Source organism: Choloepus didactylus, chromosome 2 (genome assembly GCF_015220235.1).
Source record: "Choloepus didactylus isolate mChoDid1 chromosome 2, mChoDid1.pri, whole genome shotgun sequence".
NCBI lineage: Eukaryota > Metazoa > Chordata > Mammalia > Pilosa > Megalonychidae > Choloepus > Choloepus didactylus.
Genome location: NC_051308.1, coordinates 79228375 through 79245662, shown reverse-complemented (window position 1 = coordinate 79245662; position 17288 = coordinate 79228375). Strand labels below are relative to the sequence as shown.

At 38.8% G+C, this 17288-nt stretch overlaps 1 protein-coding gene across 3 annotated transcripts in view; it reads left to right on the top strand.

The window, feature by feature from the left end:
- RGL1 (ral guanine nucleotide dissociation stimulator like 1) overlaps positions 1–17288 on the top strand; it is a 266774-nt gene that overhangs the window by 73705 nt on the left and 175781 nt on the right. For 2 of the 3 annotated variants that reach the window (XM_037825183.1, XM_037825186.1), the window contains exon 2: positions 16285–16448. In XM_037825183.1, the coding sequence (XP_037681111.1) occupies positions 16317–16448 (132 nt within the window). In that variant the 5' untranslated portion in view covers positions 16285–16316. Of the gene's footprint in view, positions 1–16284; positions 16449–17288 lie in introns of those variants that run through there. The other variant, XM_037825184.1, reaches the window with a different exon arrangement.

Genomic DNA, 17288 nt, shown 5'->3' with positions numbered 1-17288 from the left:
GTGTGGAGGATAATTAGGGAGAGTCAAGGGGCAGAGAGTCTAGTAACTTGGCTATTGCAGTAGGTCAAACCTAGAGATAATGAAAGTATGTATCAAAATGGTGGCGGCAGGAATAGAGAGAGGGCTCTGACCTGAGGTGCGTTCCAGAGAAGGAATCAATACGACTTGGTGACCACTTGGATAAGGATAGTGATAGGGAGTAATTGAAGATGACAATGAGATTTCTTGTGTGGGTTACTGGGTGGATAGTATTGCCATTAGCGGAGACAGGAAATACATGAGGGAAGGGTTTCTGATGTGAGTTAACAGGTTTGGGCAGGGGATTCTTTATTGGTGAAAGGCAGTGGTTTCAAAAGTGTTTTAGTTGACTATTCTCTTCAATACAACTTTTTTTGAGCATCCTCTAATATGTTTAGTTATTTATACATTATATACATGCACTATTATTCTAACATTTATATGCATTACAAAACATACACAAGCCTAGAAAAATGGGTGAGATGAGATGTACATATAAATTAAAGTTGTGTTTTTTTCCTGCACACTAGTACATAGTCTCAGGTACCAAATAGGGTGTGTGCATCCACTTTGGACTCACTGGGTTATGAAAGTGATTGTCATATCTGTATGTAGCACTGGGGAGTAAGGAAGTGGTGGATTGTCTTCACCTTGGGGATATGTTACCCTCCCTTTCCCATTCTTTTCCCTCAAAACATTTCTTTTCCAGATCTGCTTTTTTTTTTTTTTTGTAGAACAGAAACAAAAGGTCATAACTCACCACAAGCCATGTTCATGAAATTTTTTAACATCTGTGTGATTTGCCCTAGAAGGTCATTATAATTCAAATGAAACAGGAATTAACTCTCTTGGTACAAGCTTTGACTGTGGTACAATGTAACTTCCTCCTCAAACTTCCCATCTGACAGAGGTTCTGTGATAGAAGTCCTAAGCTGGCCCCAGAGGAAGGTGTTCACATGGCCTGTCCTAGCCAGAGAGGATTACATAGGAGTGTAGCTCCCTGCCTCTTCTCCCTAAGATTATGGTGGGAAAACGAAGACTGGCTCAGACTAAAGAGCCAGTATTTATATTGATGCCACTACTAATATGCTGCTTGAGTGTGTCCATGATCCTGCCTTTCTGTTTTGATTTCCTCCTTGGTTCTATGTGAGAACAGCAATGACAGATTGTTGCACAGGGAAAGCTAGTTTTGCCAGATTTTATTTTGGAGAATAGCGAATTGGTCTACTAGGAACTAGAGTAGAAGTCTGTGGCAAGGGAAGAGGGGAGGAAGAGATTTATTTAATCAGCTTGCACCCAGGCAGCCTGTTGACAGATTTCTAGGCTGAATTAATCAGTGCACTTATGTCTCAGGTCAGACCTCAAAATTACTTTGACGTAATTTCACTATGCTTCCTCTTGTTCATAATTTTATATTGATGAAGTAACTATCCTGAAATTTTTCTTTCAGGGACCCAAAAGAATAAAAAATTAAACTTTACACTTTCTTTTTCTCCAGACTGAACTGATGAAATGGGGCATAGCAGCCTGATCACAAGGCTCACATAGGAGCCTGCTTGATTGTCACTGTTGTTCAGGCCACAGTGAAGTTAACAATTAATATCTCTCCAGTACCAGAATCAGTGTCAACCAAAATCAAATTGAAGCAATGAGCCCAAGAACTGAATTCACTTGTGCTGCAGATCGTAAATCCTTCACCCTTCAGAGAAGTGAAAGCGAAGTCAGTATTGTAACAGATTCCATATGTTGTTTTAAAGAAAGTCCTAACAAATGATTATATTACAGATAACCATACTGTGTAGCAGAAATATGTGAAAAGAAGTTAAAGAACTGTCAGTGTCAAATTCTTGCTTCTGCCTTCTGCCACAATTTTTTTAATAATGAATAGTTGTTTAATTAGGTCCAGAAGGGCAGGGCAGAGGAAGCACAGTGGTCACCAGAGACATGGAGGAGCTGGCAACCTGGAACATAAGGGAGGTAGGAAGAAGCTGACCCTCAGCTTTGGCAGGAAGGCCACAGATAAGGAAGCACACATTTCAGATAACCCTCTCAGCCTTTATTCTGCTACCTTGGTGGAAATAGTGTTTCTCTTTAAGCATTAAAAATAAAAAGCCAAAAATTGACATGGCCAAAATTCCATGAAAATTTCTAAAGGCCATGGCAGAATGGAAAGGGAAGTTTTGTTCTGAGACAGACAGATCTGTTTCCAAATCTGAATTCTGCCATCTAAGAGTTGCATGATCTTGGGCAATTCACTTCAATTCTCTGAGCTTCAGTTTCATCTGAATGGGAAACTAATACTTAGAGTACAGAGTTCTCAATGTAATGCCTCTGTGCTATGTCTTTCTTCTAACACTCCATCATTTTGAAATTTATCTGTGACTCTTTCTCCTCATAGATTTCAGACTTCCCAGTGACTTTGATTAAAAACTTGCAGCATGGAGAGATTCCAAATGGAGTCAAGAGGTCACTCTGGTAGACACTCTTACGCACTATATAGATAACTCTTTTTAGGTTTTAATGAATTGGAATAGCTAGTAGTAAATACCCAAAACTGTCAAACTACAACCCAGTAACCTTGAATCTTGAAGACGATTGTGTAACAGTGTAGCTTACAAGGGGTGACAGTGTGATTGTGAAAACCTTGTGGATCACACTCCCCTTTATCCAGTGTAGGGATGGATGAGTAGAAAAATGGGGGCAAAAAACTAAAGGAAAAATAGGGTGGGGGGGGATGATTTGAGTGTTCTTTTTTTACTCTTATATTTTTATTCTTATTTTAACTTTTTCTAGTACAAGGAAAATGTTAAAAAAATAGATCGGGTGTTGAATGAACATCTATATGATGGTAATGTGATCAATTGATTGTATACTTCGGATGCTTGTATGGTGTGTGAATAAATCTTAAAAAAAAAAAAAAACCTTCTGGCATGTAGGCAGAAGAGGGGAGGATGCATGCTTATTTATCTTTGTTTCTCCCTCTCTATATACACCTGGCACAATGATTAGGCTATAGCTCAGTAAAATGTTAAGGACTTTCCCTTCCCTCCTGTGCACAGCTGGGTGCCAGTGAGGTGTAAGCAAACATCATATTCCTAGAAATTTGCTATCTTGTTGTGGTCAGATTGGCCCAATGACCCCCCAGATAGGAAGTTAGGACTGCTAAATTTTATATTTGCACAGTAGCTTTTGTGCTAAGTGGTCTTCTGAATCCAAGATACAATCTCTTTCACTTTCCATTTTGGTTTATTAGAAATAGCAAGGTCAATCAGTGGCAATGAAAAAATGGATAAAAGTGGGAAAGTCCTGTAAAAGGTTAAGAAGGAAAAATAAAAGAGAGAAGAAACTGCAACCCAGTTGGAATGAAATGGTGACACAGAATGAAATGATCCTCTTTCCCCTCAGACAGATGCTGGAGTGGATTTCTGACAGACTCTGAAACTAAAACTTGACACCCAACCGAGTATCAGGCCCCCACATTCCATCCACCCTCCATTTGCTGGTATCAAAATTGAGGCATTTCACAAATTTGGCTATCAAATACTGTATATGTCTGGAATAAAGGCAGAAAATATGGGCCAATTTGACCACAGGCACATCTGTCAAAACTCTAACCCCTAACCTTAATGAAAACATAATCTTGGATCAAACACAGAAACCCTGCAGATGTACACAAGTCATTTAATGCAGCCTTTGAAAATACTGTGACAGATGACTGGTGGTATTCTGAAGGCCTGATGAGAAATCCAGGCTTGGCCCTGCTAGGAATATTTGCAATCTTAAAGAAAAAGTACGCTCTAATCCAGTAACTATTTAATATCTACCAACAAGGTCCTCTCTGCAGGCTGAGTTAAAAATACTCCTGACTCTATTGCTATGCAGAGCAGTTTTCAAAAAAGTTTTGAAAATTTGTTTGAGATTTGTAAATAGAATTTGGTTTTGAGTTGCCTCCACTTAGGCTTAAGAACTTTGGGTTCACTGAAAAATAATGTGAGGGTTCCATTCTTAATGGAGGTTAAATTCAACAGCTGTCTCTCATCCAGTGTTCACATGAATGCAACATTCTCTGTCCTACACTCTTATAGAGCTTGACATGAGAGAAAAAAAAATGGAAGAAAAAAAAGCTGGTATGCTTTTATAGAGTTCACCAAAAGACAAATGGGGCTCTCACTGAAAGCAGAAATTGCATCTTCTCCAATACACATGAAACATCACCAACAGAACAGCCTTTACTAGATTGAATTTGAAAATGTCACTATGCTATGGTAAGCTCAAGCCTTTGGCAGCTTTTCTTAGAATTCTGTAAGGTATGGTGTTAACTTCTTCATTGTGTTAGCTCTGGGCACAGAAGTCACTGGGGGATGAACCCACAATATCTGTTCAACAGGCAGAGTTGGGAAGCATCATCTCTTGCAGTTTCCATCTTGGTTTTAATTATCTCTTAGTGTTCCTGTGTTCACCTGGGTCACTGCGTTTTTGATCCTGTATAGGATGGATGCCATGTGCATCCCAGGTACAGTTCAGAAAAAGCTGAAAAGAAAGTTAAAACCATGAGCCAGTAGTAGAGCTTATCCTAAGACAAGGCACACCGACTCCCCCGCAGGGGACCCTGTCCTTCAGCCTTTCAGCCTGAACATCACTTATAGGGCTTTCTTCCTACCCCAGGATGAGATCCCAGAGATTAAGATCAGGGAAGAAACATGATGGTTACAAGGAAATAAAGATGCTGCTTTGAATATAAAGCTTCTTATACCTACTAAGACTAGCAAATTGGTATCTGGCTATCGAGCAGCACCAACTGGATTTAATAATTATTACATGAAACTAATCACTGAGTCCTCAGTGTGGGGAAAGGTGTTGTCTGATCTAAAGAAAGAGGAAGGATGTTTCACAGTATATGGTATGTGTGAAAATCATGGTGTCCTTGCTGCTAGAGACTGAGAAAAGGGATAAAGATTGGCCTAGAGCCAACTTACTGCACATGTCAGTCCCAGAAGTGCTCTCTTGAAAGAGATTTTCACTCATCAAGACTTGTTGTTTTCCAATGGCTTAGTAAAGTGACTGTAATTAGAGTTCTATTTATAGTAAAGTAAAAAGTCGAGAACAGACTGCTCTTTAACCTGAAATGAGGAAGGGCCAATATATTTGGTAGTTTGTTGAAATGATTTTGTGTATTAACTGGTAAACTCAACAGATTTCCTTCACTGGATCTAAATTTTTTAGAGTTTTGCATTCCTCTCATGAGAAGCCCAACTCTGAATCCTTTAAAGAGCTCAGATTCCTGGGAATTCAGAATTTCAACACTTACTTGATGTTCTTTGTAAGTAAAATAGTGATTGTGCAAAGTATAGCCGTGTAGTGTAGAGGTGAGGGCACAGACTCTGGGGTCAGGATGGCTCCACAGAAACCGTGGGGCTGTTCCTTAGCCTCTCTTGATCTGAGTTTATGACTTGCTAGCCTATGGTTTGGCCCAGTGAATTCTGAATGTTGCTGATGTTGTTATTGTTGAGACATCAAGGATGGTTCTGACCTGGATCAGCTAACCTTCCTTCAACTTGAAGGTAAAAATTAGCCAGTGACCATTGAACTGGATGATGCTCTCCTAATGGCTTTTACATTTTACCCTCATTTAGCCAGTTAAAGCTGGAATTCACAGAATGGTGAAACATTTGAGTCTGGGACAGTCATGTGATTTACAGTTCAGTCTCATTTTAAGCTTTCAAATGACATGAATCACTGAGCTTTTTGTTGTAATAAAAATGCAGGCGATAAAAATTCAGTCTCCTAGAATTCCCTTTATCTCTCTTAGAACTCGGAAGGATTCTTTGCGACCTCTATTCTGTTTGGGTATTCTCTCCCTCCCCCATGTGTGTCTTTGAAGATTTGTTACCAGACTGCCGGCACTGAATGGAGACCCGGAAGGGAGCCCAGCTGTTTTCCTTGTGCTGGCACTCTATGCTGAGCAGGAATTGCTGAGCAAAGAGCAGCATTCCTCCAGGGAGGTTCACAAGGGTAGAACAAACTCAGTCTGGGTTTTTCTTTTTTTGAATTGTTTTTATTATTTAAAACTTCTGCCAAGTACTTTCATTGAGAAGGGAAAAGTACACAAAGTCAGAAGTCCAATTGGACCATCCTTTAAGAGATAGCAACTTGAATAAAGCAGGGATGCCTTGCACTCTTAATTTTCTACTTTTAATGGGAGACAGTTGCTCTCAGAGAAAGTCATTTCTGACTCTCCTATTGTGCAACCTTGTTCAGCATTCAGTGAAACAGTACATGATTAAAATACCTTTGAAAATGGTTGCCCAATTATTGACATTTGTTCCCAAAATATATCATAATGGTTAACTGGGGACTTTTTTTTTTTAATGGAAAAAAAATAAAACAATGATCTTTTAAAAAAGGGTGATCAAGCTTTTTCAGACATTAAAAGCAGTATATAGTAAGTTGCTCAGTCCTGTTCTTAACAAGACTGAAGTCTAACAAGAGTAAGCTGGGGAAAGCAAAAGAAAGCAATGTACAGAATACAAGTGAGTGGCTTTATATAGACTGGAAGTGCTGTTGCAATTTCAAAGAGAAATTTACCTCCTAGAATGTCGATATATATTGTCACTTCACACACCACCTATGTTTAGTATTGCCCATGAAACTATCTGAAGAACCTCCTTGCCCAGATCAAATGCTTCCCAGCTCCAGGAAGCTCTCTTTATGCCAGAGCTTCCTGCAGTCCTTCCTGTCTGAATTCCTTAATGTCCTTCTGTGCCCGTCTTCTGCCTCCACACAGGAATCCTTGATTCCCAATGGCCGATTTCTTTCTCTGTTTTCATAGGAGTGGCCAGTTGAGACCACTGACGCACTCCCCAGAATCCTGAGACCTTGGATGCCCAGAATTGAAAATACCACAATAGCAATCATGATTAGAGAACTCTACCCCCGAAGGTGGATTTGGATGCTAAGGGTTGGTGAGCACTTTACAAAGCCTCAGCAAACTTACAGTTGACTACAAGCCAGGGAGTTTTGGGTTGTTCCCGAAAAACTCAGATATAATATCCATGAATGCCAAGGGGCTATTATAATGTTATACTATTTGTTGGACTTTTGAATAGTGAATGCATAATGTGGAAATAAGTACAATATGTGAGTGACTCACAGAAATCATTGTTTTGTTTAGTAGTTAAATCCCTCAGCTCTACTGGAAAAATAATCCAGTACATAGTAGTTTTGCTTTCTATATTGGAGGGGTTTGAGTACTTTATTTTACATCTGTAAGAGATCTTAGCAGTCTTATAGTCTATGTACTCATATTAAAGATGAGAAAACTGAGGCTGAGAAAGGTGAAATGACTTGCCTATGGGTTAAATAATTAACTGTAGCCTTATGATTGAACCCAGGTCTTCTGACTAGAATTTCAGTGCTCTTTGCACTACCCTGTTCTGAAATTTTGAGTAAAACTAAAATTCAAAGACTGTTCTTGATAGCCTTTTAGGTGGAAGAGTTGAAGATAGTAGGGCATAGGAATAAACAAACCTGTCTTATCTGGAAAGGACCTCAGTTCATTAGGAAGAAGAATGAGAATGATAGGAGGTAGGAATAAAGAAATGGCAGAAAGACAAATAATCATGGGAAGGGACTGGAACAGGTCAAATGCCAGTCAGTTTCAAGATTAGAAGAAATATGAGTTGAGTTAAAAAATCAAAATATTTCCTCAGATAGAAGCAAGAGTTTATCTTCAGAAAGGGAAAATGCAGAATCACTGTATTGTTAATGAGTATGTTGGAATCTGCAGGGGCTGAAGAAAAGCATGGCCCTAATAGATAAAGATAAGGAGCACCAAACCATTCTGGTAAGATTCTGAACACTAAACTCTTATTTTTACTCCCAAAAACATTTAAAGGGAAGGAGATGGAGATGAAAAGATAATGATTTTAAGGGATATCTAATATACTATTTATTATCATAGAAAGGAAAATCAAATTCAACAAAGTGCAGATTGACAGAATTCGGTGAAATTGTGCCCCTAGCTCTTATTTTTGAAAGCTGAACAGGAGCAGACATTAGTAATGGTAAATTTTTGTGTTCCCAGTTGTCACTTAATACTTAGGCTTTCAAGGTCAGCTGCTGAGAAGCTGTTAATTCAGTTAATAAAATTTACACAAATTTATTGCTGCAAAAGCATATATATAATTTCTGTTTATCATTTCTGTTGCCTTCTTTTTCTATGAGTACTTTGCATCCATTTTACTATTTTTGAGTTGATATCTATAGCTCCTACTGTCTTAGTTTGCTAGGTTGCTATGAAAATACCAGATAATGGGTTGGCTTAAGCAACAGGAATCTACTGACTCACGTTTTTGAGGGTAGGAGAAGTCCAAAATCAATTCATAAGCAAAGCAATGCTTTCTCCCCAAAGTCTGTAATGTTCTGGTGCTGGCTGCCAGTGATCATCAGAGTTCTTTGGCTTCTCTAGTTGCCTTGTGTCCCATGATGATGTTTTATCTCTTCTGGTTCTGCCTGGCTTCTGCCTCTTCCCAGTGGCTTTGTCTCACCCTGGCGTCCTGTTTCTTCTCTTTATAAGACCTCCAGGAATCTGAATTAAGACTCTTCCTTATTCAGTTTGGCCACACCTTAACTAAGGATAACATCTTCAAGAGTTCCTATTTAAAATAGGTTTATTTTTCTTGGGTGCACAACTCAATCTAGCACACATCCCTAATTAGAAAATTGCATTCCTATAATTATTTTGAATTCCACTGTGTTTTAACTATAGAATAAATGATATATATTTTATTTAAAATTTGACAATGCAGTGTATGATATTTTACATGCTACATAAAAATATTTCCAATTTGATAACAAAAAATTGAAATTAGAATATTACCATGGAATCTGAAATGTTTACACTCATAGTTAATACCCATTTTTTCTCTTTTTAAAATTTATTTTTCATTACGTAAGTTGTAGGTTTACAGGAAAATCATGCAGAGAATACAGTTTCCATTATACCCTCTATTATTAACACTTTGCATTAGTGTGGTACCTTTGTTATAATTTATGAGAGAATATTATTATAATTATATTATTAACTATTAACTATAGTCCATAGTTTACATTAGAGTTCACTGTTTGTATTGTGTAGTCCTATGGGTTTTTTGAAACCTGACTCATTTCAAAAGACTTGTCTCTGAGTTCACAGATTCTTTTTTTGCCAGCTCCAAATCTTCTGTTGAAGCCATCTAGGGAATTGTTCATCTCATTTATTGTGGTCTTCAACTTCTGTGTATCTGTTTGGCTTCTTTTTATAATTTCTATCTCATATTGTTTACGTATCATTTTCCTGATATCCTTTAGTTCTTTCTTCAAGTTTTCCTTTATCTCCTTGAGCATATTGTGGATCATTTTTCTAAAATCTTTGTGTGGCATGTCCAGAGTCTGGTGTTCTTAGTTGATGGTTTCTGAATTTTTATTTTGTTCCTTTGGATGTTTCATAATTTCCTGTTTCTTTGTCTTGTAATCTTTTGTCGCACACTATATATTTTAATATCTTAATGTATTAAGTCTGGGATTTAGTCAATGAGCTTATGTTCCTTAAGTTTGTATACAGCTAGTTGATTTCCTGGAGTGCTAGGAGCTAACAGAAACAAATCAACCAATGAATATTTACATATTGTCTCTGTGTTGGCAGATGCATGCCTTCAGAGTTTTAATACTCCTATGCATAAGATCAGCCTGAGGTGAAACTGAAGCATAGGATCCTCTCTGTCTTTTCTTAGGGTTTGTACTTGCTAGCTTATGGCCTCAGGAATCCTACCTGCACCCTGGCCTTTCACAGGAATCCAAATATCCCCTCTATTTTCCTATGAAATAGATTTTCACACCCTCCAGGGAGCTCTATTACAGGTTGCTTTGGTTTAATTGTTTCTTACACTTATGCCTGCAGGGCAGGTTCTGGGAGGGTGAACCAGAGAAGAGTTCCTGGTTCAGTCTTTCAGGCTGCCAATAGATAATAATGGCACCAAGATACAGGGGCCCCATTATCCCAGTATGCACCTTGTGGTTTTCTGTTTCCTTTGGAAGAAGCCCAGGGGCCCACAACGGGAGTACAGGCTGGCTCTACACACACTGGGGAGAGCGAGCGGGGGAACCAGCAAGGGTACCACAAGCTTTGCCTACCATTTTTAAAGCTGTATTTTCTTTATTCTGCCCTTTTCCAGTTACTTAAACCCTTTAACTGTTCTTCAAAATGTTGAGGAAGATGGCTCTGCCAGTTTTTCCTCATTGTTCAGAGATTCTGAGGGGCAATAGCATCCTGGAGCTTCATATGCTGCCATCTTGTTCAGACAGTTTTCATTCACTTTTGTTACTTCACGGTCATTTAAGATACGACACCATCAACTGTGCCCTTCATTACAACTGTAGAAAAGGTTATGAACTTTCCAGTCAATGAGTATTTTTGAAGAAATAGAATAAATAATTTATCATCTTATATATTGTGTATATTAAATCATAAGCAGAGCATTAGTAAATATTTTTAAAAGAAGATACAGATTTAAAAACACAATTTTTCAAGAAATACACTTATTTCAGGAAATACATTCTTTCTTACCCATTTTCTTATCAACTACTTCTAAGACAGTTAAGATTTATAAATTTTGATTAAAATGATCTTTGAATTTAATTTTAGAAAATTTGATTTAAAAAAACAAACATCAACTTGGCTGGTGGTATTAGGGATCTAAGGCTTGAGGGCAGAGTTACCTTAAAAACCCTTTTACAGTAGCTTTTCATACCAGCAAATGGTTTTTCAGTAGCAAGTGAGAGCATCTTTCTTCCATTCCTTCAGACTTATCTTTCCTTTTCTTATTTTACTTTTGTGCCTCATGCAGTAGAAACAGCATACAATCACAACCCTTTTACAATGGGGGAAAAAAACAGTTCTCAAGCAATTTTCTGTTTTAATTTTTGTGAAGAAATTTGCTTCCATTATCTCCGGTCAGATACTTGCCTTTATGTTCATATAGCTTCCATTCCCCACCCCACTCCAGCTTAAAGCTGACTTTCCCATCCAGTGGTTTAAAAAAGGAAATCTTGCTATGGGTATTGGTATTTCAGGATGACATTACTTTAAAATTGATTTCCAAAAGAGCTTTAAGGCTTATGATTTTTTAGAACAATTTTTATATAGAACTGAAGATTTTGTGTCTTTAGGTTTATGTGACTTCATCCTATCAGATTGCACTGTTGAATGGGCTCGTGTTAGTGGTATTTGCATGGCAGTTGGCTTGTAGACTAGACTGTGGTATGGGTATAGAAGGCAGTATTCAACACTAAGGTGTGCAGCACATCAGAGGTAGAAGGTGGTCTACTTCCTGTTATGTGTTCCAACCCTGCTTTTGAAGGGCTCAGGTTGGTGCAACCCTAAGACCAAAGAACATGCTAAACACAGGGCTAGACATGGGTTTATTAGCACTTATGAGCAGGAGAGGGTCCTGGTGGTAGCTGTCAGAGGAAAATGGAATTAGTGCTCTGCAAGGGCAGGGAGTGCAAGGGGCAGGTTATAAGAGTTTAGGACAACAGCATTCCATAGTTTGCCAGTTTGGATGTATTATGTCCCCCGAAATGCCATATTCTTTCATGCAGTCTTGTGGGGGCAGATGTATTAGTGTTGATTAGGTTGGAATATTTGGATTAAGTTGTTTCCGTGGAGATGTGACCCACCAACTGTGGGTGATAACTCTGATTGAATTATTTCTATGGAGGTGTGGCCCCGCCCATTCAGTGTGGGTCTTGATTTAATCACTGGAGTCCTTTTAAAACGCTGGCACAGATCCATATGCTAGCTGGCTTAGCTCAGAGATGCCTGGAGTTGTGGACCCCTGACGTTATCTACAGCTTAGAGAGACATTTTGAAGACAGCCTTTGAAAGCAGACTTTTGCTGATGCTTTGGAAATGCTAGCCCAGAGTCTGCTCTGGAGAAGCTAAGAAGAGGACAAAATGACCCAAGAGCAACATTTTGAAGAATGCACAGGAGCTGAGAGAGGAGCTGGAACACAACCCGTGATCAGCAGATGCCAGACACATGCCTTCCCAGCTAACAGAGGTTTTCTGGACACCATTGGCCTTCCTTTGGTGAAGGTATACTTGTGTTGATGCCTTAATTTGGACATTTTCATGGCCTTCAAACTGTAGCTTTGTAACCAAATAAACTCCTTTTATAAAAGCCAATCCATTTCTGGTATTTTGTATAACAGCGGCATTAGCAAACTGGAACACATAGAGTATGAGAACAGAGTTTTAGCAGAGTCTCCTGACAGGGGTCTGGAGGTTTGTTATCAACGATGATCAGAGGAGGGGAATTTCAATGCTTTACAAGATAAGTGGTTTAAGATACCATCTGTACATACTTTCTTCCCTGAGGGAGTCTGATGAACTTTAACTTCTGTCCAGGTCACACAGGCTGCTATGTGCTGTGGGGCTATATTCCCCATTAGGGAGGGGGATCCCAGGCTCTAGGTCCCCATAGTATGTCTCCTGTTTTAATTCTGACAAAAAATGGCTCCATCAGATAGACTTCTAGCTCTTTTTTATGGGAATAGCTAATCTAAAATTCATGACTTTTTTAAAGAAAGGTTAGAGGGGGAACTGTGGTAGTTTAGAGTTGTTGTATACACCAGAAAAGGCCATGTTCTTTTAATCCATCCCTGTTGCTGCAGACCTTTTGTGGGTGGGACCTTTTGGTTCAATTGAGATGTCACCCAGCCCATTCAAGGTGGGTCTTAATCCTTTTACTGGAGTCCTTTATGAGACCTCAGAGAGAGAGAAACACACAGAAGCCAAAAGAGCCACTGAAGCCAGGGCTTGAAAGCAACAAAACCCGGGAGAGAAGGACCAGCAGATGCTGGCCATGTGCCTTTCCATGTGACAGAGGTATCCCAGATGCCAGCAGCCTTCTTCAGAGAAGGTATCGTCTTGTTAGTGCCTTAATTTGGATATTTTCATGGCCTTAGAATTGTAAAATTGTAAGCTAATAAACCCTCTTTGGAAAAGCCAACCCATTCTGGTATAATGCATTTTGGCAGCTTTAGCAAACTGAAACTGGAACTTTAGATCTGAAGAGGAAAAAGATGAATCAGCAGGAGGACCAGCTATATAATTTGTGAGGTCCAGTGCAAAATGAACATGTGGGGTCCTCTTTTACAAAAGTATTGAGAATTTCAAGACAGTGACAGTGGAGCATTAAACCAAGGCATGGGGCCCTTCTGAGCCCTGGCTCTGTGTGACTGCCCTAGTCAGAAGTTGACACTGAGTAAAAAGGAAAGGGAATGATCTGTTTTCTCGTTATGTGTCCCTTTTCTCTATCTATTCTCCCCTTACTTATATATTCATCAGATGTGACCATCTCTCAAGGGAACACTCTTGTGTCAATGAGCTAAGACACAGATACTTTAGCCTCAAAGTGTGTCCATGGGGGAAGGAGCACAAAAGGGAGGCCCCATTCCACCAGTGATGGGAGAGGAGGTGCAGCAAGTCTGTTAAAGTGACTTAGTGGAGAGAGCATTACCTTCGGAACTTGGCAACTTTCTAACAGTGTGGTACAGCTACTTAACCTCTCTGAATCTCACTTGCCATTGCTGTAAAATGGTGACCTCCACCCTGCAGCATTACTGTGTGGATTAAAGAAAATATAAAAAATATCTAGCTCAGTGGCTGTTATGCAATGGGCTTAATATATATTGCACAACTGGTCAGTTTTCATGAGCGAGGAGATGTATGGGGATTGGGTGAAAAAAGTGCTCAAGTCTCAGATAGGGTGGAGAATCTCAAAATACTTAAAAAGCCTCGTAAGAGCTGGCTGCTTCTCTGCGTCCCTCCTTATTTGTGAAGAGCTTTGAAATGTTTTTAAACTTGGAATTGCAACTTCCTCCCAAACAGGGTAGGGAGAAATCTGGGGGAAGTCAATACACAGTAGAGTTCAGTCTCCAACACTGAAAATTTGCCAGCTTTCACCCACACTAAGGAGATGAGAAAGCATCTGTGGGCAGACAGTAGTATAAGAGTAGTGGGGTCAATGGGAGAGATTACATTTACAGATGTTACATTGTTTGCCTTGAGCTTTTGTAGTTTGTCTTTTTTATCCATTTACTTTTCTGTAATATGCAAAGGATTCAACCAAAGCCATTTTATATAGTTTTTCCACTTTGTTTTGATTTACTATTTGTTGTTTTTAGTATTATCTCCAATAACAACAATGGAACTTCCTTCTCTACTAATCTGGCCTGTTTCCATTTTGCCTGTTTATTTTAATTTACCTTTTTTTTTTGGACTGAAATCTCCACATGACTCATCTTTATTTCTTTGCATGTATGTATCAGTATCATTTATTAGCATGTCTACTCAGAAGAACTTTGATCATTAATTGTAAAGTTTCTGCTTCCTGGTTCCTAATGTGAGTGTATTAAGTGCTTCATGTTCCCAAGTACTTCACAATGGTTTTTGTTAGTAGTTTTCTCAGCGCTGCTCTGTGCAAGCAGATGGGTTTGCTTGCCGTGGTTTACAGATGAGCATGTGAGTCCCCAAGGCAGAGAAGTAACTCCTTTGCAATCCCTATCTTGTCAATCCCTATTTCATTTACTTTTATTTGGGAAGTAGGTTGTGAGAGCATAAGACCTGCTTTTTGCGGATATGCTCAATTCCTCACAGACTTTTTCACAAAAACTAGCCAATTCTTAACTAATGAGCAACTATAGCTTGCAGTATTAAGTGTTTGGGGTGCATAATGAATGTTAGACGGTCTTGACCCTTTGTTATGAAGAGCTTATAGCCTGCTAAGTCAATAAAAAAGTTAAACAAAGGGAAATGGTAACTTCAATTTGCATCTGTAGGTTGAATATATTATATCTGCCTTCTCATTTTCACGGGATTCTCATTTATTTCCTTACTGACTAGATTAACTAATTCATCAAACATTAATTTAGTTTTTATTATTTTATGGCACTGTCTCTGAAGGAACTTTTATGACTAGAAGGTGGAACTAGAGTTGAAAGCAGATAAATATAATAAAGCTTTATAGGTGACTTGATAGAAATCTGTCCAGCGTACATACTGAAAGAACCAAACAAGGGAGGGCTCTGTTCTCTTGGTGGGGTGGGGGTGGGGGATGTAGGGAGGTAACAGAAACAATGGTAAACAAGCTAAATCTGTTTGGGAACCATAAGTACTTTCAAATGCCTGAAAACAGAGTGTGGCAGAGGAGGCAACAGAGGATGAGGTGGGAGGGGAGAGGTGGAAGAAGCCAGACACAAAGGACCTTAGATGCTGTGTTGAGGAGTAAGATTTTATTCTTTAGGAAAGGTTTTAAGTAGGTGGAGCATTATTATCAGGTTTGCCTTTTAGAAAAATTATCCTAAGAAGGATAGATTCAAGGGGACTAGAATGGAGGCAAGGAGACCTCTTAGAAGAGTATGGTGCTGACCCAGGCAAAATGTGATGAAGTTTTGAACAAGTCATGTCAGATAGATTGAGAAAGATGTCAAAGGGGTAGACATTACTGAATTGGTATCAGTTTTTGAATACTCTCTTCACAGCAAGTGCTGATGAAACTGAGGCCCAAGAAAGTAATGCAGCCAATAAATGTCAAAGAAAATGGTCCTCTCTGCTTCTATTGCAGTTTGGAAACTGAAATTATTGCAGCATTTAGCACACTATAGTGTAATATAGTATATTGTAGTTACTTGTTTACTTTCTTTTCTACCCTGAGGCTGTAAGTTTCCTGAGGTTAAGAACCATGGTACTGAACCATTTGTGTTTCCCTAGCATGGAGCCTGGTTATCAACAAGTGCTCAGTAGATGTTTGAAGTATAAATGAATGAGCATCTCCTGATTCCATAGCCATCACTTCTTCCACATGCAACACATGGAATCAACTATGAAAACATACTTTGGGTTTTTTACTTATATCTACCCATTTCCATCTCTCCTCCTGAGAGGGCCAATTGAAGAACAGATATAACAGGCAGACGATGCTTTTTGTTTTGCTGCCATTATGTCACTGCTGCCATTATCAAAATGTGTCCTGACCTCCAAAAACTTGCATTAAAATAACAATAGTGACTATTTAGAATATAAAGAGTGAACGTAAAAGTTAATGCCTACTGTGATACTGGCTTCAGTGGTCTCTATCCACAAACCAAACATGATAATTTGCTTTCATATCTCTTTTTATATTATTTAATGTTTTAACCTTGGCTACGCTTTATTCTTCCACACAGATCCGTAATGCCTCCTGCCTGGCTCTTTCAAGATGGAGGGGAAAACTATGGGAGAACCTACTCACGTGGTATCTAAATTCAAACTTTCTGCCAAGGTAGAAAGCACTGGACACTGGCTGGTGGAAGATAATGCTCGAATATGGGAAGTTTTAAAGACAGAGGAGGTAAGACAAGTCTAAAAGACACAGTTGGTGTATTGGTGGATTTGCTCATACCTGAGACTATGACTCTTAGTGTAGCCAGAACCACATGCTTTGCAGAAAGATCATGCTAAAAACAAGAGTTCCTGTATCTCTGCCCCCATTTTTAACATTTTGCCTTTTGTGGTACCTTGTTACAATTGATGAGAGCTATTATTATAATTTTACTATTAATTATAGTCCATAATTTACCTCAGGGTTCAGTGTTTGTGTTGTTCAGTCCTATGGTGGTTGTTTTTTTTTAAATTTTTATTCTAGCAACATATATACCACCTGAAATTTCCCATTTAACCACATTCAGAATATAATTCAGTGATGTTAATTACATTCACTACGTTGTGTTACCATAACCACTATACATTACCAAAACTTTGCCATCACCCTAAACAGAATCTCTGCGCTAATTAAGAATTAACTCCACTTTCCCCATGCCCACCCCAGCCCCTGGTAACCTGTATTCTAGTTTCTGGCTCTATGGATTAGCTTACTCAAATTATTTCATATGAGTGAGATCATACAATATTTGTCCTTATTTCAGTCAACATGATGTTGTCAAGGTTCATCCCTGTTGTTGCATGTATGAGAATATCGTTCCTTTTTATAGCTGAATAATATTCCATTGTATATTTATACCACATTTTGTTTATCGTTTTATCAGTTGATGGACACTTAGGTTGCTTCCATCTTTTGGCAATTGTGAATTTTGCCACTATGAACATCAGTGTGCAAATACCTGTTTTGAGTCTCTGCTTTTATTTCTTTGAGGTATATACTTAGAAGTGGGATTACTGGGTCATATGGTAG